General features: G+C 42.0%; 1 protein-coding gene across 3 annotated transcripts in view; it reads right to left on the bottom strand.

The window, feature by feature from the left end:
* Positions 1 to 14702, bottom strand: part of dop1b (DOP1 leucine zipper like protein B) — a 199853-nt gene that overhangs the window by 60892 nt on the left and 124259 nt on the right. For all 3 annotated transcript variants that reach the window (XM_063050333.1, XM_063050335.1, XM_063050334.1), the window contains exons 20-21: positions 5581 to 5692; positions 300 to 488 (exon numbers count right to left, since the gene is read on the bottom strand). In XM_063050333.1, the coding sequence (XP_062906403.1) occupies positions 300 to 488; positions 5581 to 5692 (301 nt within the window). The remainder of the gene's footprint in view (positions 1 to 299; positions 489 to 5580; positions 5693 to 14702) is intronic.

Below are 14702 nucleotides of genomic sequence, written 5' to 3'. Positions count from 1 at the left end.
GAGGAGCACCTGGGCAAATCCCAGACAGTCAAAGGGAGAATGTGAAACTCCACAAAGACAGCACTGGGGGTCAATGTCAAATCCAGGTCACTGGAGCTGAGAGATAACAGTACAAACTATTCTTGCTCTCACCTCCTCCGACCGACCGCTCACCCCTCCCCCACCAAATGGATAACAAACTTGCCTTTGAACATCTCTGATTAAATTAGTTTCCACCAAGTCTGTGACTGTACCCTCTGCCAAGTAAAAGTTTTTCCTGCATCTCCCATTTCCTCTCATGGTGACAAGTTGCCACATACCTTTGTCGACTTGAAGTAAACTGAAGACGAGCCCTTCGTGGTATTGAGTAAGTTCATGGGTTTTCTCTGGGATTCCTCCCGCTGGATGACTCCCCAGAGGAGAGACATGGAGTCGATGATTAACGGCAGTTCTTCCAGGATGGCATTCTTGGCATTCTTCAGGCTTGTGGAATCACCCAAGGTGGCAGACTAGTACAGGAAGAAAAGCAACTTTGTTACAGTTGATGAATGCAGTGTTAGAGACACACAGCCCTCACAAAAGCATAAGCACATCTTAAATCACTTCAGACCAGGGGTTATAAAAGGAGTCCATTTATAAGTTGTCCCCCCTCATCCCAAAGTACCTCTCACCAAAATTTTATTTCAGATTTCTAACATAAGAGTCAGATCATTTTTTAAAAATGAGGAACGAGACCTTCGTTACCTCATGTATCTAGTATTTGTGTTAAGCTTTCCCTATTCTGATCTATCAGGGTAAATTCTGAATAAACTTCCACCACTCTAGACAACAAAGAACCGTAGCCCCGACCTCAAGAGAACATGGACAGAACGCTAATATCTTCCATAAACATGTCCTGGTCAAGGACGTTGATTAGCTATTAAGTTAAAGACAGTTCTGTGAAACTTGTACCTAGCTTAAGAATATTTATCCCATTTCATTCAGGTCCCTCAAAACCCAGCAGACTACCAACTTATGGGGAAGTGCACCATAGAAACAAGCCCTCCAACCCACTGAGTCCACAATATCAACCACCCATTTACACTCATTCCGCAGTAATCTTGTTCCCCTTGCATTCTATCCTCAGATTCTACCAACACACATCAAAGTTGCTGGTGAACGCAGAAGGCTAGGCAGCATCTCTAGGAAGTGGTACAGTCGACGTTTTGGACCGAGACCCTTCGTCAGGACTAACTGAAAGAAGAGCTAGTAAGAGATTTGAAAGTGGAAGGGGGAGGGGGAGATCCAAAATGATAGGAGAAGACAGGAGGGGGAGGGATGGAGTCAAGAGCTGGACAGTTCATTGGCAAAAGGGATTATGAGAGGATCATGGGACAGGAGGCCCAGGGAGAAGGAAAAGGGGAGGAGGGGAAAAACCCAGAAGATGGGCAAAGGGTATAGTGAGAGGGACAGAGGGAGAAAAAGGAGAGTGAAAGAATGTGTGTATATAAATAAATAACAGATGAGGTACAAGGGGGAGGTGGGGTATTAGCCGAGGTTTGAGAAGTCAATGTTCATGCTATCAGGTTGGAGGCTACCCAGACGGAATACAAGGTGTTGTTCCTCCAACCTGAGTTACTTCATCTTTACAGTAGAGGAGGCTGTGGATAGACATAAAATGTGTGGCCGTGGCCCCACATTTTAATTCCATGTCCCATTCCCATATGTCTATCCACGGCCTCCTCTACCGTAAAGATGAAGCCACACTCAGGTTGGAGGAACAACACCTTATATTCCATCTGGGTAGCCTCCAACCTGATGGTATGAACATTGACTTCTCTAACTTCTGCTAATGCCCCACCTCCCCCCATACCCCATTCATTATTTATTTATATATACACACACATTCTTTCTCTCTCTCTCCTTTTTCTCCCTCTGTCCCTCTGACTATACCCCTTGCCCATCTTCTGGGTTTTTTCCCCCCTCCCCCTTTTCCTTCTCCCTGGGTCTCCTGTCCCATGATCCTCTCATATCCCTTTTGCCAATCACCTGTCCAGCTCTTGGCTCCATCCCTCCCCCTCCTGTCTTCTCCTATCATTTCAGATCTCCCCCTCCCCCTCCCACTTTCAAATCTGTTACTAACTCTTCCTTCAGTTAGTCCTGATGAAGGGTCTCGGCCCGAAACGTCGACTGTACCTCTTCCTAGAGATGCTGCCTGGTCTGCTGCGTTCACCAGCAACTTTGACGTGTGTTGCTTGAATTTCCAGCATCTACAGAATTCCTCGTGTTTGCATTCTCAGACACTACCACTTGATTACACACTACAGCAGGGGTGGGGAGCCTCTTAAAGAGTGTGTGCACAAATTGGCAACGATCTCTAAAACAATTCTCTCAGATGCCATGGTATTTCAGAGGAGAAATGATCATTGATAACAATAATAATCATGGACTTTAAGGGAGGTAGATGAGTCCTATTAGCTATTTACATATAGTTACTGAAATACAATAAATTAATCAAAATACATATATAAATATAGAAGTGCAACAGATTGAAATAAATGAAGCATTTTAGAAAACCTTTTTTTTTTTGTTTTTTGTGTTTATTTATGTATTTATTGAGAGAGTAATTGCAAAGCAGGTCCCTCTGGCTCATGCTACCCCGCGATCCCCCAACTTTCTTTTTTGGCATGTGCCTGCGTGCGTGCAAGTTTGTACGTGCGCATCTGTGCATATGCGTCTGTGTCTCCATGCGTGTGTCCGTTATGATGTCTTTTTCACGGCTTTTACAAGCCGCTGAGCGAGAGAGAGAGAGACTGTGTGGCACGCCACTCCCCACACAGACATTTTCGCAGTATTTTCTCTTTTTTTATTCTACGAGGTCGAGTTGCGATCTCGACACTCCAGCCGGCACGGATGGAAAGCATACTCGGGGGCAGATCCAACTAGTTTCGAACACGGGAACCTCCGCTCCCGGGTCCAGCGCCGATGTCGTTATGCCACCAGCTGGCCCACTCGATCCAACTTAATGCCAGCTGAATCACATGACAATTGACCAATTAATCTTCCAACTGGTAGGTCTTCGGGCTGAGGGAGGAAACCAGAGCAGCCGGAGGTAACCCAAGCGGTCACAGGGGGTAATGTACAAACTCCTTACACGCAGCAGCAGGAAATGAGCCCGGGTCACTTGTACCGTAAAGCATTGTGCCAACCACTACGCTACCGTACCGTAGTAGAGGGTACAATTTCTAAAAAGTATTTTAATTGTTATCGCCAAGCCAGCATGAGACGGTTTCCTGTGAAAACATCCCGCTGCTCTTGGGTTGTAAAAATTATCATTCCTTGGTTCATTCGGCAGCAAAGGTAACCACTGATTCAAGATAACCATGCATCTTTGTATTATGGTCAGGTTCCAGCATCTTGTGTGTGTTGCTCAAGAATTCCAGCATCTGCAGAATCTCTTGTGTTAATGACAGCTAACCTAGGGCTTCTTGTAGAGAGCTACAAGTCACATTGAAAAGGATTAACCTGGACATAGAGCCTACTGCAATAAAACAGTGCCTTAGGTCCATCTAGCTCACGCTGAACTATTAATCTCCATACCCTCCCATCCATGTACTGTACCTGCCCATGATATCAATGCTTAGATCATAAATATAGCCAGCTCCCTAACTTCTGCTTATGGAATGCATTTTTATGTGCAGTTTCTATCAGCAAATTATTGCCCACTGTTTTCACTGTGGATGGAAGCAGAGATCAGAGAGATGATAAGCAAACTTCACACAGCACTCTGACACCTGGGGGTCCAAATCAACTGGAGAAGTGGGGTTATAGTGGAAGGAAAAGCAAAATAAAACAGAAAGTGCTGAAAATGCACAGTCGGTCAGGCAGCATCTGTGGACAGAGAAACATTTCAAGTTGGACCCTTCATTAGAAATGGGAAAACAAGAAAACATTGTTGTTGTGTGAATGAAATCACTGGAGAGAGTTACTGGTAGATACAAAGCAGCTTCTTTATTCAACAAAACAATATATAGCAGGCATCATATGGAGACACTTTTGGTGGAAAGGTCTGCTGGCCCAATATGGGGCTCGATATTTATTTGCTAAACACAAAGGACAATTCTGTATTTACAATGTATAGACGATGCTTTCTTTTGAAGCAACATACTTCACACCGTCTGATTCGCATCCAACCCACGGATGCCAGCAGTTCTGTGAACTAGGATTCACAGCTTCTAGGAATGCATTGTTCCAAATTAAATCTACAAAATATTTTCAAGGAACAGAAGACTGGTAGCCAAAGCCATTTGCTAAATGTAAATGACCTAAACCCAAAAATCACTCTAACACACAAACATTAGAAAGTCTGCAGATGCTGGATATCCAAAGCAACCCACACAAGAAGCCGGATGAACTCAGATGGTCAAGCAGCATCTATGGAAAAGAGTAAACCGCCGTCGTTTCAGGCCAAGACCCTTCTTCAACAAGAAAACACATTGGCTTTGAACACGAAGCCAGGATGACTCTCATGTTTACTGAGCAGTTTGGTACTTTAATTAATTTATTTTATTTTATTTAGAGATACAGCATGGAACAGGCCCTTCCGCGCTGTCTAGCAACCCACCTATTTAACCCCAGCCTAATCACAGGACGATTTACAATGACCAATTAACCAGTACATCTTTGGACTATGAGAGGAACCCAGAGCACCCGGAGGAAACCCATGCAGATCACAGCAGAATGTGCAAACTCCTTACGGGGGCTTGGAAAGAAAGAAAACAAGTAATGGGAGGTAGTAAATCTATAAAACGCTACTCAAAGCTGTGGTGGGAACACAAAACTAAAAGCAGAATGCTGGAAATTTTCAGCAGTGTATCAGAAACATTCCTTTTACCCTACCCATTCCTCCCTCACTCATTAGACCAGTTAGGGCCTGGTATGATTCACTTCCTCCTCCTATGCCCCAGGTGAAGTGAATCACCACTCATCCACAGTCAGAGGCAACTTTATTGGATACAGTAAGTGGAACCCAGTGTGGTCTTCTGCTGCTGTAGTCTATCAACTTCAAGATTCGAAAAGTTGTGTTTTCAGAGATGCTCTTTTGCATCTCTTTTGTTAATGTGTGATTATTTCTGTCAGCTTGAACCAGTCTGGGCATTCTCCTCTGACCTCTTTCATCAACAGAACTGCTGTTCACTGGATGTGTTTAGTTTCTTGCATCATGTTCTGTAAACTCTAGAGACTGTTGAGCGTGAAAATCCCAGAAGATCAGCAGTTTCTGAGATATTCCAACCTCCCCATTGGGCAACAACAATCATTTCACGATCTAAGTCACTTAGATCATATCTCATCCCCATTCTGATGTTTGGTCTGAACCTCTTGACCATGTTGGCATGCTTTTATGCACTTTGTTGCTGCACATGATTAGCTGATTAGATATTTACATTAATGAGCAGGTGTAAAGGTGTAATTAATAAAATGGCCACTGAACCCATCTGTGCATACAACTGTCTTTCTTCGCCCTTCCAACTCAATTTACTCTTCTCAATCTACCACTGTGGCCACTGGTATAGTCACATCAAAGCTGAGCTAGTGGAAGTTCCTAGTTTAACAGCAAAGTACCTTTTTTGCCTGTGCCGAGGTATCCAGAAGGCAATAGTGAGAAATGGTTGTGAGTCCTTCCAAAAGAGTGAGTGGGTAGTCCGGTGGAATATTTTCCTTCTGTAAAGTCGTGCTGAGGAACAAAAAGCAAAAGAAATTGATAAAATTAATTGAATTCATTTTGTCTGACCACAGAAATGTCTAATTGTGCTCAAGGTCAACAGAAACCCTGCAATAGCAGGAGTCCACTTGGCCCAATCCAGCCTATTCCTCTATTCACCACAGCAGTGCAGCAGTTAGCACGATGACATTACACCTCGGGGCGTTTAGGAGTTCAATCCCGGTGACATTCTCTAAGGAGTCTCTGTATGTCCTCCCTGTGGAATGCAGGGGTTTCCTCCGGGTCCCCAGTTTCCTCCCACAGTCCAAAGACCTACCGGGTAGGTTATCTGATCATTGTAAATCATTGAGTAGGGTAGGGTTCATTGGGGTCGTGGGGTTGCTGGGACAGTGTGGCTTGAAGGGATGGAGGAGCCAACACCGCATTGCATCGCCAAATAAAAATAAATAAATATTCATTAGTATTTAGGCTAATTCGTTTCAGGTAGAAAAAGCGATATCTCATATTTCGCCTGGGTAGCCTCCAACCTGACAGCAAGAACATCGATTTCTCTAAACTCTGGTAATTTCTCTCCCGCTTCTCTCTTCCACATTTTCCATTCCACATTCTCACTCCACCACTTACCCATTCATTTCTTCTCACCTGCCCATCACCTCCTTATAGTGCCCCTTCTCTTTCCCTTTCTCCCAAGGTCCATTCTTCTCTCTTATCAGATTTCCTCTCCTTCAGTCCTTACTCTTTTCCACCAATCACCTCCCAGCTTTGCACTCCAAACCTTGGTGACTGTAAATGGTGCTAGATCTTCTGGGACCCATCCCAATATTCACATTAACGTGTGCCCACTCCCAAAATGGTCAGCACTGGTTCTCTGTACCCAGGAGTGGTGTGTGGGCAAAATAATCCCCCTCCCCTGCTTCTGGAAAAGGGTCAAGTGTGAACAGATTTATGACGTCAGGCAATTGAGTAATTAGATTAGATTAGATTAGATTAGATTATGAGGACACTCAGACCTTGTTTATTGTTATTTAGTAATACATGCATTAAGAAATGATACAATGTTCCTCCAGTATGATATCACAGAAACAAAAGACAGACCAAGACTAAAACTGACAAAAACCACATAATTATAACATACAGTTACAACAGTGCAAAGCAATACTGTAATTTGATAAAGAACAGACCATGGGCACGGTAAAAAAAAGTCTCAAAGTCCTGAAAGCCCCATCATCTTACGCAGACGGTAGAAGGGAGAAACTCTCCCTGCCATGAACCTCCAGCGTCGCAAACTTGCCGATGCAGCATCCTGGAAGCACCCGACCACAGTCCGACTCTGAGTCTGTCTGAAAACTTCGAGCCTCCGAGCAGCCCTCCGACACCGAGCACCATCACTGCTGAGCGCTTTGACCCCGGCCCCGACCGCCAAGCAACAAGCAAAGCCAAGGATTCGGGGCCTTCCCCTCCAGAGATTCTGGATATCACAGTAGCAGCGGCAGTGAAACAGGTATTTCAGAAGTTTCACCAGATGTTCCTCTGTGCTTCTCATGTCCGCCTCCATCAAATCAGGATTGTGCACGGCATCCTACTTGACAGATAACAGATATTCATTCCGCAGTGGCCGCTGCGCGCTGCGTCGCGCCGCCATCTTCTCTTCTTTTCCCAGCGTTCTTTTAAAGAACGTCTGAAACATGACAAAATCTGCAGATGCTGGAAATCAAAGCAACACACACAAAATGCTGGAGGACCTCAGATGCCAGGCAACATCTAAGGAAAAGAGGAAACAGTCGACATGTCAGGCTGCGACCCTTCCTCAGGACTGGTTGGGGGGGGGGGATGCCTAAATTTAAAAGTGGGGGGGGAGAAAGAGGCTAGCTGGAAGGTGATAGGTGAAGTCAGGCAGGTGGAAAAGGTCAAGGGATGAAGAAGAAAGAATCAGATAGGAGAGGAGAGTGGACCTTTGGAGAAAGGGAAGGAGGGGGCATCTGGGGTGGGGGGGTGATAGGTTAAAAGAAGTAAAAGGTTAGAGTGGGGAATAGAGGGAGGCGAGAGGAATGGAATTGTGTTTACTGGAAGGAGAAATGGATACTCATACCATCAAGTTGGGAGGGTATCCAGACAGAAAATAAGATGTTGCTCCTCCATCCTGAGCTTGGCCTCATATTGGCACAAGAGGAAGCCATGGATTGACATGTTGGAATGGGAACGGGAATTGGAATTAAAATGTCTGGCCAAGGATAAGCGCCAATTTTGGCAGATGGTGCGGACGTGCTTGATGAAGTGGTCCCCCAATTTACCATGGGTCTGCTCATATTAATGATCCTTTGATCTGGCACAGGGCTTGAGTGCTGATTGCTTAGTGAAGATCTGGGGGAATAAGTGGAATTCTGGGCTCCCACTGGACACATAGAACTGGAGCAGAGTGACACATCCCGTGTCACCTGTGGGTTCACTCATGGATGGGAGTAATGGCTGGAAATTCCAGTCACAGACAATGCCTGCAGCCTAAATTTAGCTGATAAAGATCATTTGTAACATGTACATCGAAACATCGAAGCTTACACTGAAATGTGTCATTTACATCAGTGAATACACAGTTCAGCCCCATCGTATCAAGCCCACAATTTACTAACCCCAACCCATATGTCTCTGGAACAGCGGAGGAAACTGGAGCACCTGGAGGAGGCCTGCATGGTCATGAGGAGAACATACAAACTCCTTACAGACAGCAGTGGGAATTGAACCGTGATCGTCGATTGCTGGCACTGTAAAGTGACAGTACTAACCACTACACTACTGTGTCACCCATAAAGACAGTTCAGATCTGGCAATATAGTGTTGAAACGTAGACACAAGAGATTCTGCAGATACTGGGAACCTGAGCAACACACACACACACACAGTGACTGATGAACTCAGCAAGTCAGGCAGCACCTATAGAGAGGAGTAAACAGTTGATGCTTGTGATGAAGGGTCTCAGCCCAAAACAGTGGCTGTTCATTCCCCCCCCATAGATGCTGCCTGACTGGCTGAGTTCTTGCACTGTTTTGCATGGGTTGAAACATAGAACTTGGCAGGGTAGTTACTGGGAGAATGTTTACTCTGGTAAGAAGTGTCTGAGCTAGTGGGTCACAGTCACAAGGCCCAGGCCACTTAGAACGGAAATGCGGAAAAATTTGGAATACTCTATCACTGGATTTGAAACCGAGATTGATAAAAGAGAAATGAAAAGAGATTGTGCAGATGCTGGAAATCCAGAGAAACAACTCGAGGAACTGAAGATCAGGTAGCATCCATGAAGAGGAATAAACAGGCCACATGTTGTGCCAAGCTAAGGGTCTTCATCAGGTCTGGAAAGGAAGGAGAACTCCGTTGCTCGCATCTTCAGAAACAGCTCTATTTCTACCTTTGACATCTCTTTTTTTTTTCCCCTTTTCAAGGTTCTTTTGAAGACCCTGACCTGGAGTTACACGCTGACTTCGGCCCTCTGCGGAATTGAGACCCACTCTCGGGGCCTCACGACCGACCGCTTTTCGATATGCCTGGAAGACTACCGCACCTTCAGGGTGCCGGATTTTCACGGCTCTGGAGGCGGGCAGATTCGAGGCCAGTGCCACCACTGCCTGATGTGCGTGGGAGACGGAAGATCGTAAGCAGTGAGCTGGCTGCCAGCTGTGTGCGGAGACCTGAGTTCTTCAGGCACGGAGCTCGGCAGGAGCGGCGCAACAGAATTTTAACACCATAGATCAGAGAGTAGCTTTGTCTGGTCTCCCTTCTCGCTGTGAAATGGGGACACCTCTTTTTCCCTTATTAGGGAGAGAGAGAGCCTGTGGTATGTTGAATTACCGGGTAAACGAGTAGTCTTTGGGGTACTGCAAGACTGTGAATTTATTGATGCTTTGCTGCACGCTTGAGTGCTCGGTGGGGGCGTGCTGATGCTTTTTTTTGCTGGTGGGGGAGGGGGCTTTGCTTTGCTGCTGCTTGTGCAAGGGAGGAGGGAGCTGGGGGGCTTTGGGGTTCTAACATTTTACTGTCATTCATTCTTTCGGGCATGCCTCTGTTTTCGTGGATGTTTGCGAAGAAGAATAATTTCAGGATGTATATTATATACATTTCTCTGACATTAAATTTACCTATTGAGAAGCCAGAAAAGAAGGAGAGGGGAGGGGAGGGGAAGGAGTACAATCTGGGAGGTGATCGGTGAAAGGGATGGTGGGTTGGTGGGGGTGGGCAGGATGAAGTGAGAAGCTGAGGGGTGATAGGTGGAAGAGGTAAAGGATTGAAGAAAATCAGAGTTGGAAATGGAATAAGTAGGAAGGGAGTGGAGAGAGAAATTACCAGAAATTATAGAAATCAATATTAAGAGAGTTTACACATGTGCCTGATTTTAGCTGATGACTACTCATTTCAAATTCGTAACATACCCAGTTCAAGTTAACTATTTTTCAAGCTGTTGGGTTTTTAACCAAATAGAACTAAGAAAAACATTTCAGGACTTTGCTAAGTTGTTTATTTTACACCAATAAAACTGCTAGTAATACATATAATAATGTCTATTATCTATTTTTTCTTTTATAATTTTCAATTATTTTTGTATTTTCACAGTTTGCACATTGGTTGCTTATCCACCTTCGTGTACGGTATTTTATTGATTCTTTTGTGTTTCTTTGTACCTACTGAGAATGCCCACAAGAAAATTAATCTCAGGGTAGTATATGGTATTTTAGCACTGCTTGGTTAATTTAACTTTTTATATATTTTTATTATTGTAAATTTTTTTCACTATTATATACTACAATACTGCTGTCACAAAACAACAAATTTCATGACATATGCTGATGATATTAAAGCTGATTCTGATAATCTGCCAAAAAATCCCTAATACTGGCTTGTTTCTTTTCCTAGTATGTATCTGCAAACCATGGACCGATCCTATAAATCAGTCATATAATGCAATACAACGTTTACCGGAAGTCCCGTCATACATGTGTAATAATCTAAACATTGTTTCTCAAAATCATTTCCTCACAGGTTACCTGCAGACAATAGGAATTAGTGTTAAAAGCCTGTCAAATTTTATTGCCAGAGGGCATTTACATATTTTTTTTTAATTTTATTTTTATTTGGATAAGGAATTCACAATTATCATATACTTTTTTCACACATATATCCTTTTCCATTTTTTTATATGTATAAAACTACAATTATTTATACATTCTTAAGTACACATTGAGATGATATAAAAGGAAAATAAACATTTAAATAGATAATTATGTACAGTGGTAAATCTAACCTATTAGGCTAAGTAATGAAATCAGTTGTTAAGAAAAATGGTAATAATAGTTTCCATACAACCCTTCTGGACCATTTCCACTGGTCCAAAATGTTGCATACAAGCCTATATACCAACCATTGTAGGTGTTTATATCCCAATTTGTTCGTGCTTGTTCCTGCCCGCAGACATAATTATCCAATCCCTATGTACTTATTTACTTAATTTTTTCATTTTTTTTATCCCTTCCCCAAATCTTTCCCTTTACTTGTGTTAATTCTCTATTTTCCAAAAAAAAAACAAACATTTAGACTAGGGGTGCTTACGTTAGCAATATTACTGTGTTGACGAGAAGAGCAATATAAATCATTAGGAGAGTCATCTAAAGTCTGCTCGCATTGGGGTTATATATTCAATCCATTTATTCCAGATTTGATAAAATGTTTCTTTTTGAGTTCTCAGGGAGTAAGTCAACTTTTCCATTTTAAATATTTCCAAGATAATTTCGTACCAATCTTCTAATGTAGGTGGTATTGGATTTAGCCATTTTCTAGTGATTGATTTCTTACTTGCCGCTAAGAGGGCCTGCAGCAACTTTATATCTTCCTTCTGTTCAAGGAACAATACATGCCCCAAATAGAGCGTCTCAAAGTTCAGAGGTATCTGGGACCTAAGTACCTTAACTAATGTTCTATGAATACCTTCCCAAAATAGACTTAATTTAGGGCAATCCCAGAAAATATGAAAATGATTTGCCTCCTTGGAGCCGCACCTTCTCCAACACATCACATTTGTATCTTTATATTTTTCCTGATATGGGGTCTTGAAGTATCTTATAATGTTTTTCCAACAATGTCCTCTCCAAGTCAAAGAATTAGTCGAGGACCATTGAAAGCTGCAGATTTTCCCCCAAGCCTCCTCTGAAAGTACCAACCCCGCTTCTTTCTCCCACTTCTCTTTAATATACAGTGTATTTACATTTTTAGCACGGGAGAGTGCATTATATAGGCGAGAAACTGATTTACTAGGTATTGAACTGCAAGCCGAATTCAGAATCTTGAAAAATTCTAATTCTACTGTTGATAGGTCTGTATATCTACAACTCTGGTTAACATAGTTTCGTATTTGAAGGTACCTAAAAAAGTCATTATGTTCTAGGCCATGTTTGTCCTGCAGGATTTGGAAACTTTGTAATACTCTTTTATCTATAAATGAGAGGTAGGTTGTAAGACCTTTCTTTATCCATAGCTCAAATCTTTTATCTCCTCTGTTGGGAAGGAATTCGGTATCATATGCACACCATCTAAAGAGTTTTAGCATGTTAATTCCACATGAATTAACCACCTTCTGCCATACTTTTAATGTAAGATTTATCCAAGCATTATTAAATTTTTCCAACTGGGCCATCAATCCTTTGTCAGCTATTGAGGCCTGAAGAGGAAAACTGTCAACTAATCTAAATTCTATTTCCTTCCATCTAGCCTTATATTCCCTATTACACCAATATAACAGAGGGGTTATCTGTGAGGCATAAAAATAATTTCTCAGACAAGGAAGAACCATACCTCCTCCTTCCTTCCCTAACTGTAAAGTGTTATATCGAATTCTAGGTTTCCTTCCTTGCCAAATGAAGCGGGAAATCCATTTGTCCCATTCCCTGAATTGATATTCATCCACCTCCACTGGTAAAGTACGGAAAAGATATAATAACCGAGGAAGAATATTCATTTTTATAGTATTTATCCTTGAATTTAAACTTAAAAAGGGGATAAGATTCCATCTATGCATATCTGCTTTTATCTCTGAGATTAATGGCCCATAATTTACCTGTGACAGTGTTGAAAGATCCTTCGGCAGGGTTATTCCTAAATATTTTAATGATTTAGCTTCCCACTTAAGATCGTATGTATCCTGCAATTTTTTGGATGGTGTATAATTTAGGGACATAACCTGCGTTTTCTTTACATTTATTTTATAACCTGATATCTTCCCAAAGTCATCCAACAGTGTAAACAATCCTATAAATGATTTTTCTGGTTCACTCAGATAGACCAAAACCATCATCTGCGAATAACGCCACTTTCTGTTCAATCCCTGCCACCTTGATACCTTTTACGATTTCGCTCTGTCTTATTAGTTGGGCAAGTGGTTCAATATATAGCGCAAAAAGGAGAGGAGAAATTGGGCATCCCTGTCTAGTGCCTCTCTCTAAAATGAAGGAGTCAGAGAGGTCCCCATTTATCTTAATTCGGGCTGTAGGGCTGTCATATAGAGTCTGAATTACTTTAATAAACCCTTCTTGAAAGCCGAATCTTCCTAACACTCTGTATAGGAATGCCCAACTAACCGAATCAAAAGCTTTCTCAGCGTCCAATCCTACTACCATTGTCTCTGTCTCGTCCTTATTAACCTGTTCTAATATGTGCAGAGTTCTCCTTATGTTGTCCTGTGTTTGTCTTTGTTGAATAAATCCAGTCTGGTCTAAATGGATTAGGCCAGGTAAAAGCTTTTCCAATCTGCGCGCTAATATAGATGTAAATAGTTTGTAATCTAAATTAAGAACACCAATTGGCCGATAATTGCCACATTCTAGTTTATCTTTACCCTCTTCAGGAATAACTGAAATAATCGCTTCTCTCCAGGAAGGTGGAGTTTCTCCTCTCTGCAAGATCCAATTAAAGGTGTTAAGTAGTAATGGGGCTAACTGTGTCTTCAGGGACTTGTACCACTCTGAGGTAAACCCATCAGAACCCGGGGACTTTCCAGCCTTTAACCTAGAGATGGCCACGTTCAGTTCTTTGACAGTTACTGCTTCTAATAAACTTTCATTTTGTAAATCTGTAAGTTTAGGTAGATCTAAAAAATTCAATACACTGTCTATATAGGGCTCATTGGGGGCCCGGGGTTGGGAGTACAGCTCTCGATAATACTTTTCAAAACTCTCTTGAATTTTCCCTATTGTACTCTCCACAAGCTTTGTTTTTGGATTCTTTATTTTATGAATTGTATTGTCTGCTTGTTGTTTTCGTAATTTATATGCTAATAATCTAGCTGATTTACCTCCTACTTCATAATTCTTTTGTCTCAGGTAAAGAAAATTTCTTTGAGTTTCGAACGTATAAATATCATCAATTTCACTTTGCAATTTCCTAATTTCCTGTTTTCGATTTGAATTACTTTTGTTGCTATCTACAACTTGAAGTTGTTTTAATTTTCCTTGAAGGTCTGCTAATTTTTGTGCATTGATTTTTTTCATGTGAGTAGTAATGGAAATAATTTTCCCTCTCAGTACAGCTTTCAATGTATCCCATAAAATCACTGGTGATGTTTCTCCCGTGTCATTAAGGTCTAGATATTCTTTGATTTCTCCCCTTAATCTCTCCATTACTTTCGGGTTATTGAGTATATGTGAGTTTAGCCTCCATAGTGTTTTCCTCATTTTCCTTTCCAGGATTAGAGACATAGAGACTGGGCTATGATCCGACAGATCAATTGTTGCAATATTACAGTTTTTTATCCTGAGTCTATCTGTATTAAAGATAAAGAAATAGTCTATCCTTGAATAGGCTGAATGAGGGAAAGAGTAATATGTATAATCTTTACTAGTAGGGTGTAATTCCCTCCAGACATCTATAATTCCCAACTCCTCCATCAATGAATTCACTTTCCGAGTCAGAGGTTTATTCTGAGTAACTATTCTTGAAGAATCTAATATAGGATTTAATCTAATATTAAAATCCCCTCCACAAATTACTA

This window comes from Mobula hypostoma, chromosome 6 (genome assembly GCF_963921235.1).
Source record: "Mobula hypostoma chromosome 6, sMobHyp1.1, whole genome shotgun sequence".
Taxonomy (NCBI): domain Eukaryota; kingdom Metazoa; phylum Chordata; class Chondrichthyes; order Myliobatiformes; family Myliobatidae; genus Mobula; species Mobula hypostoma.
This window is presented reverse-complemented; position numbering and strand designations above follow the sequence as displayed.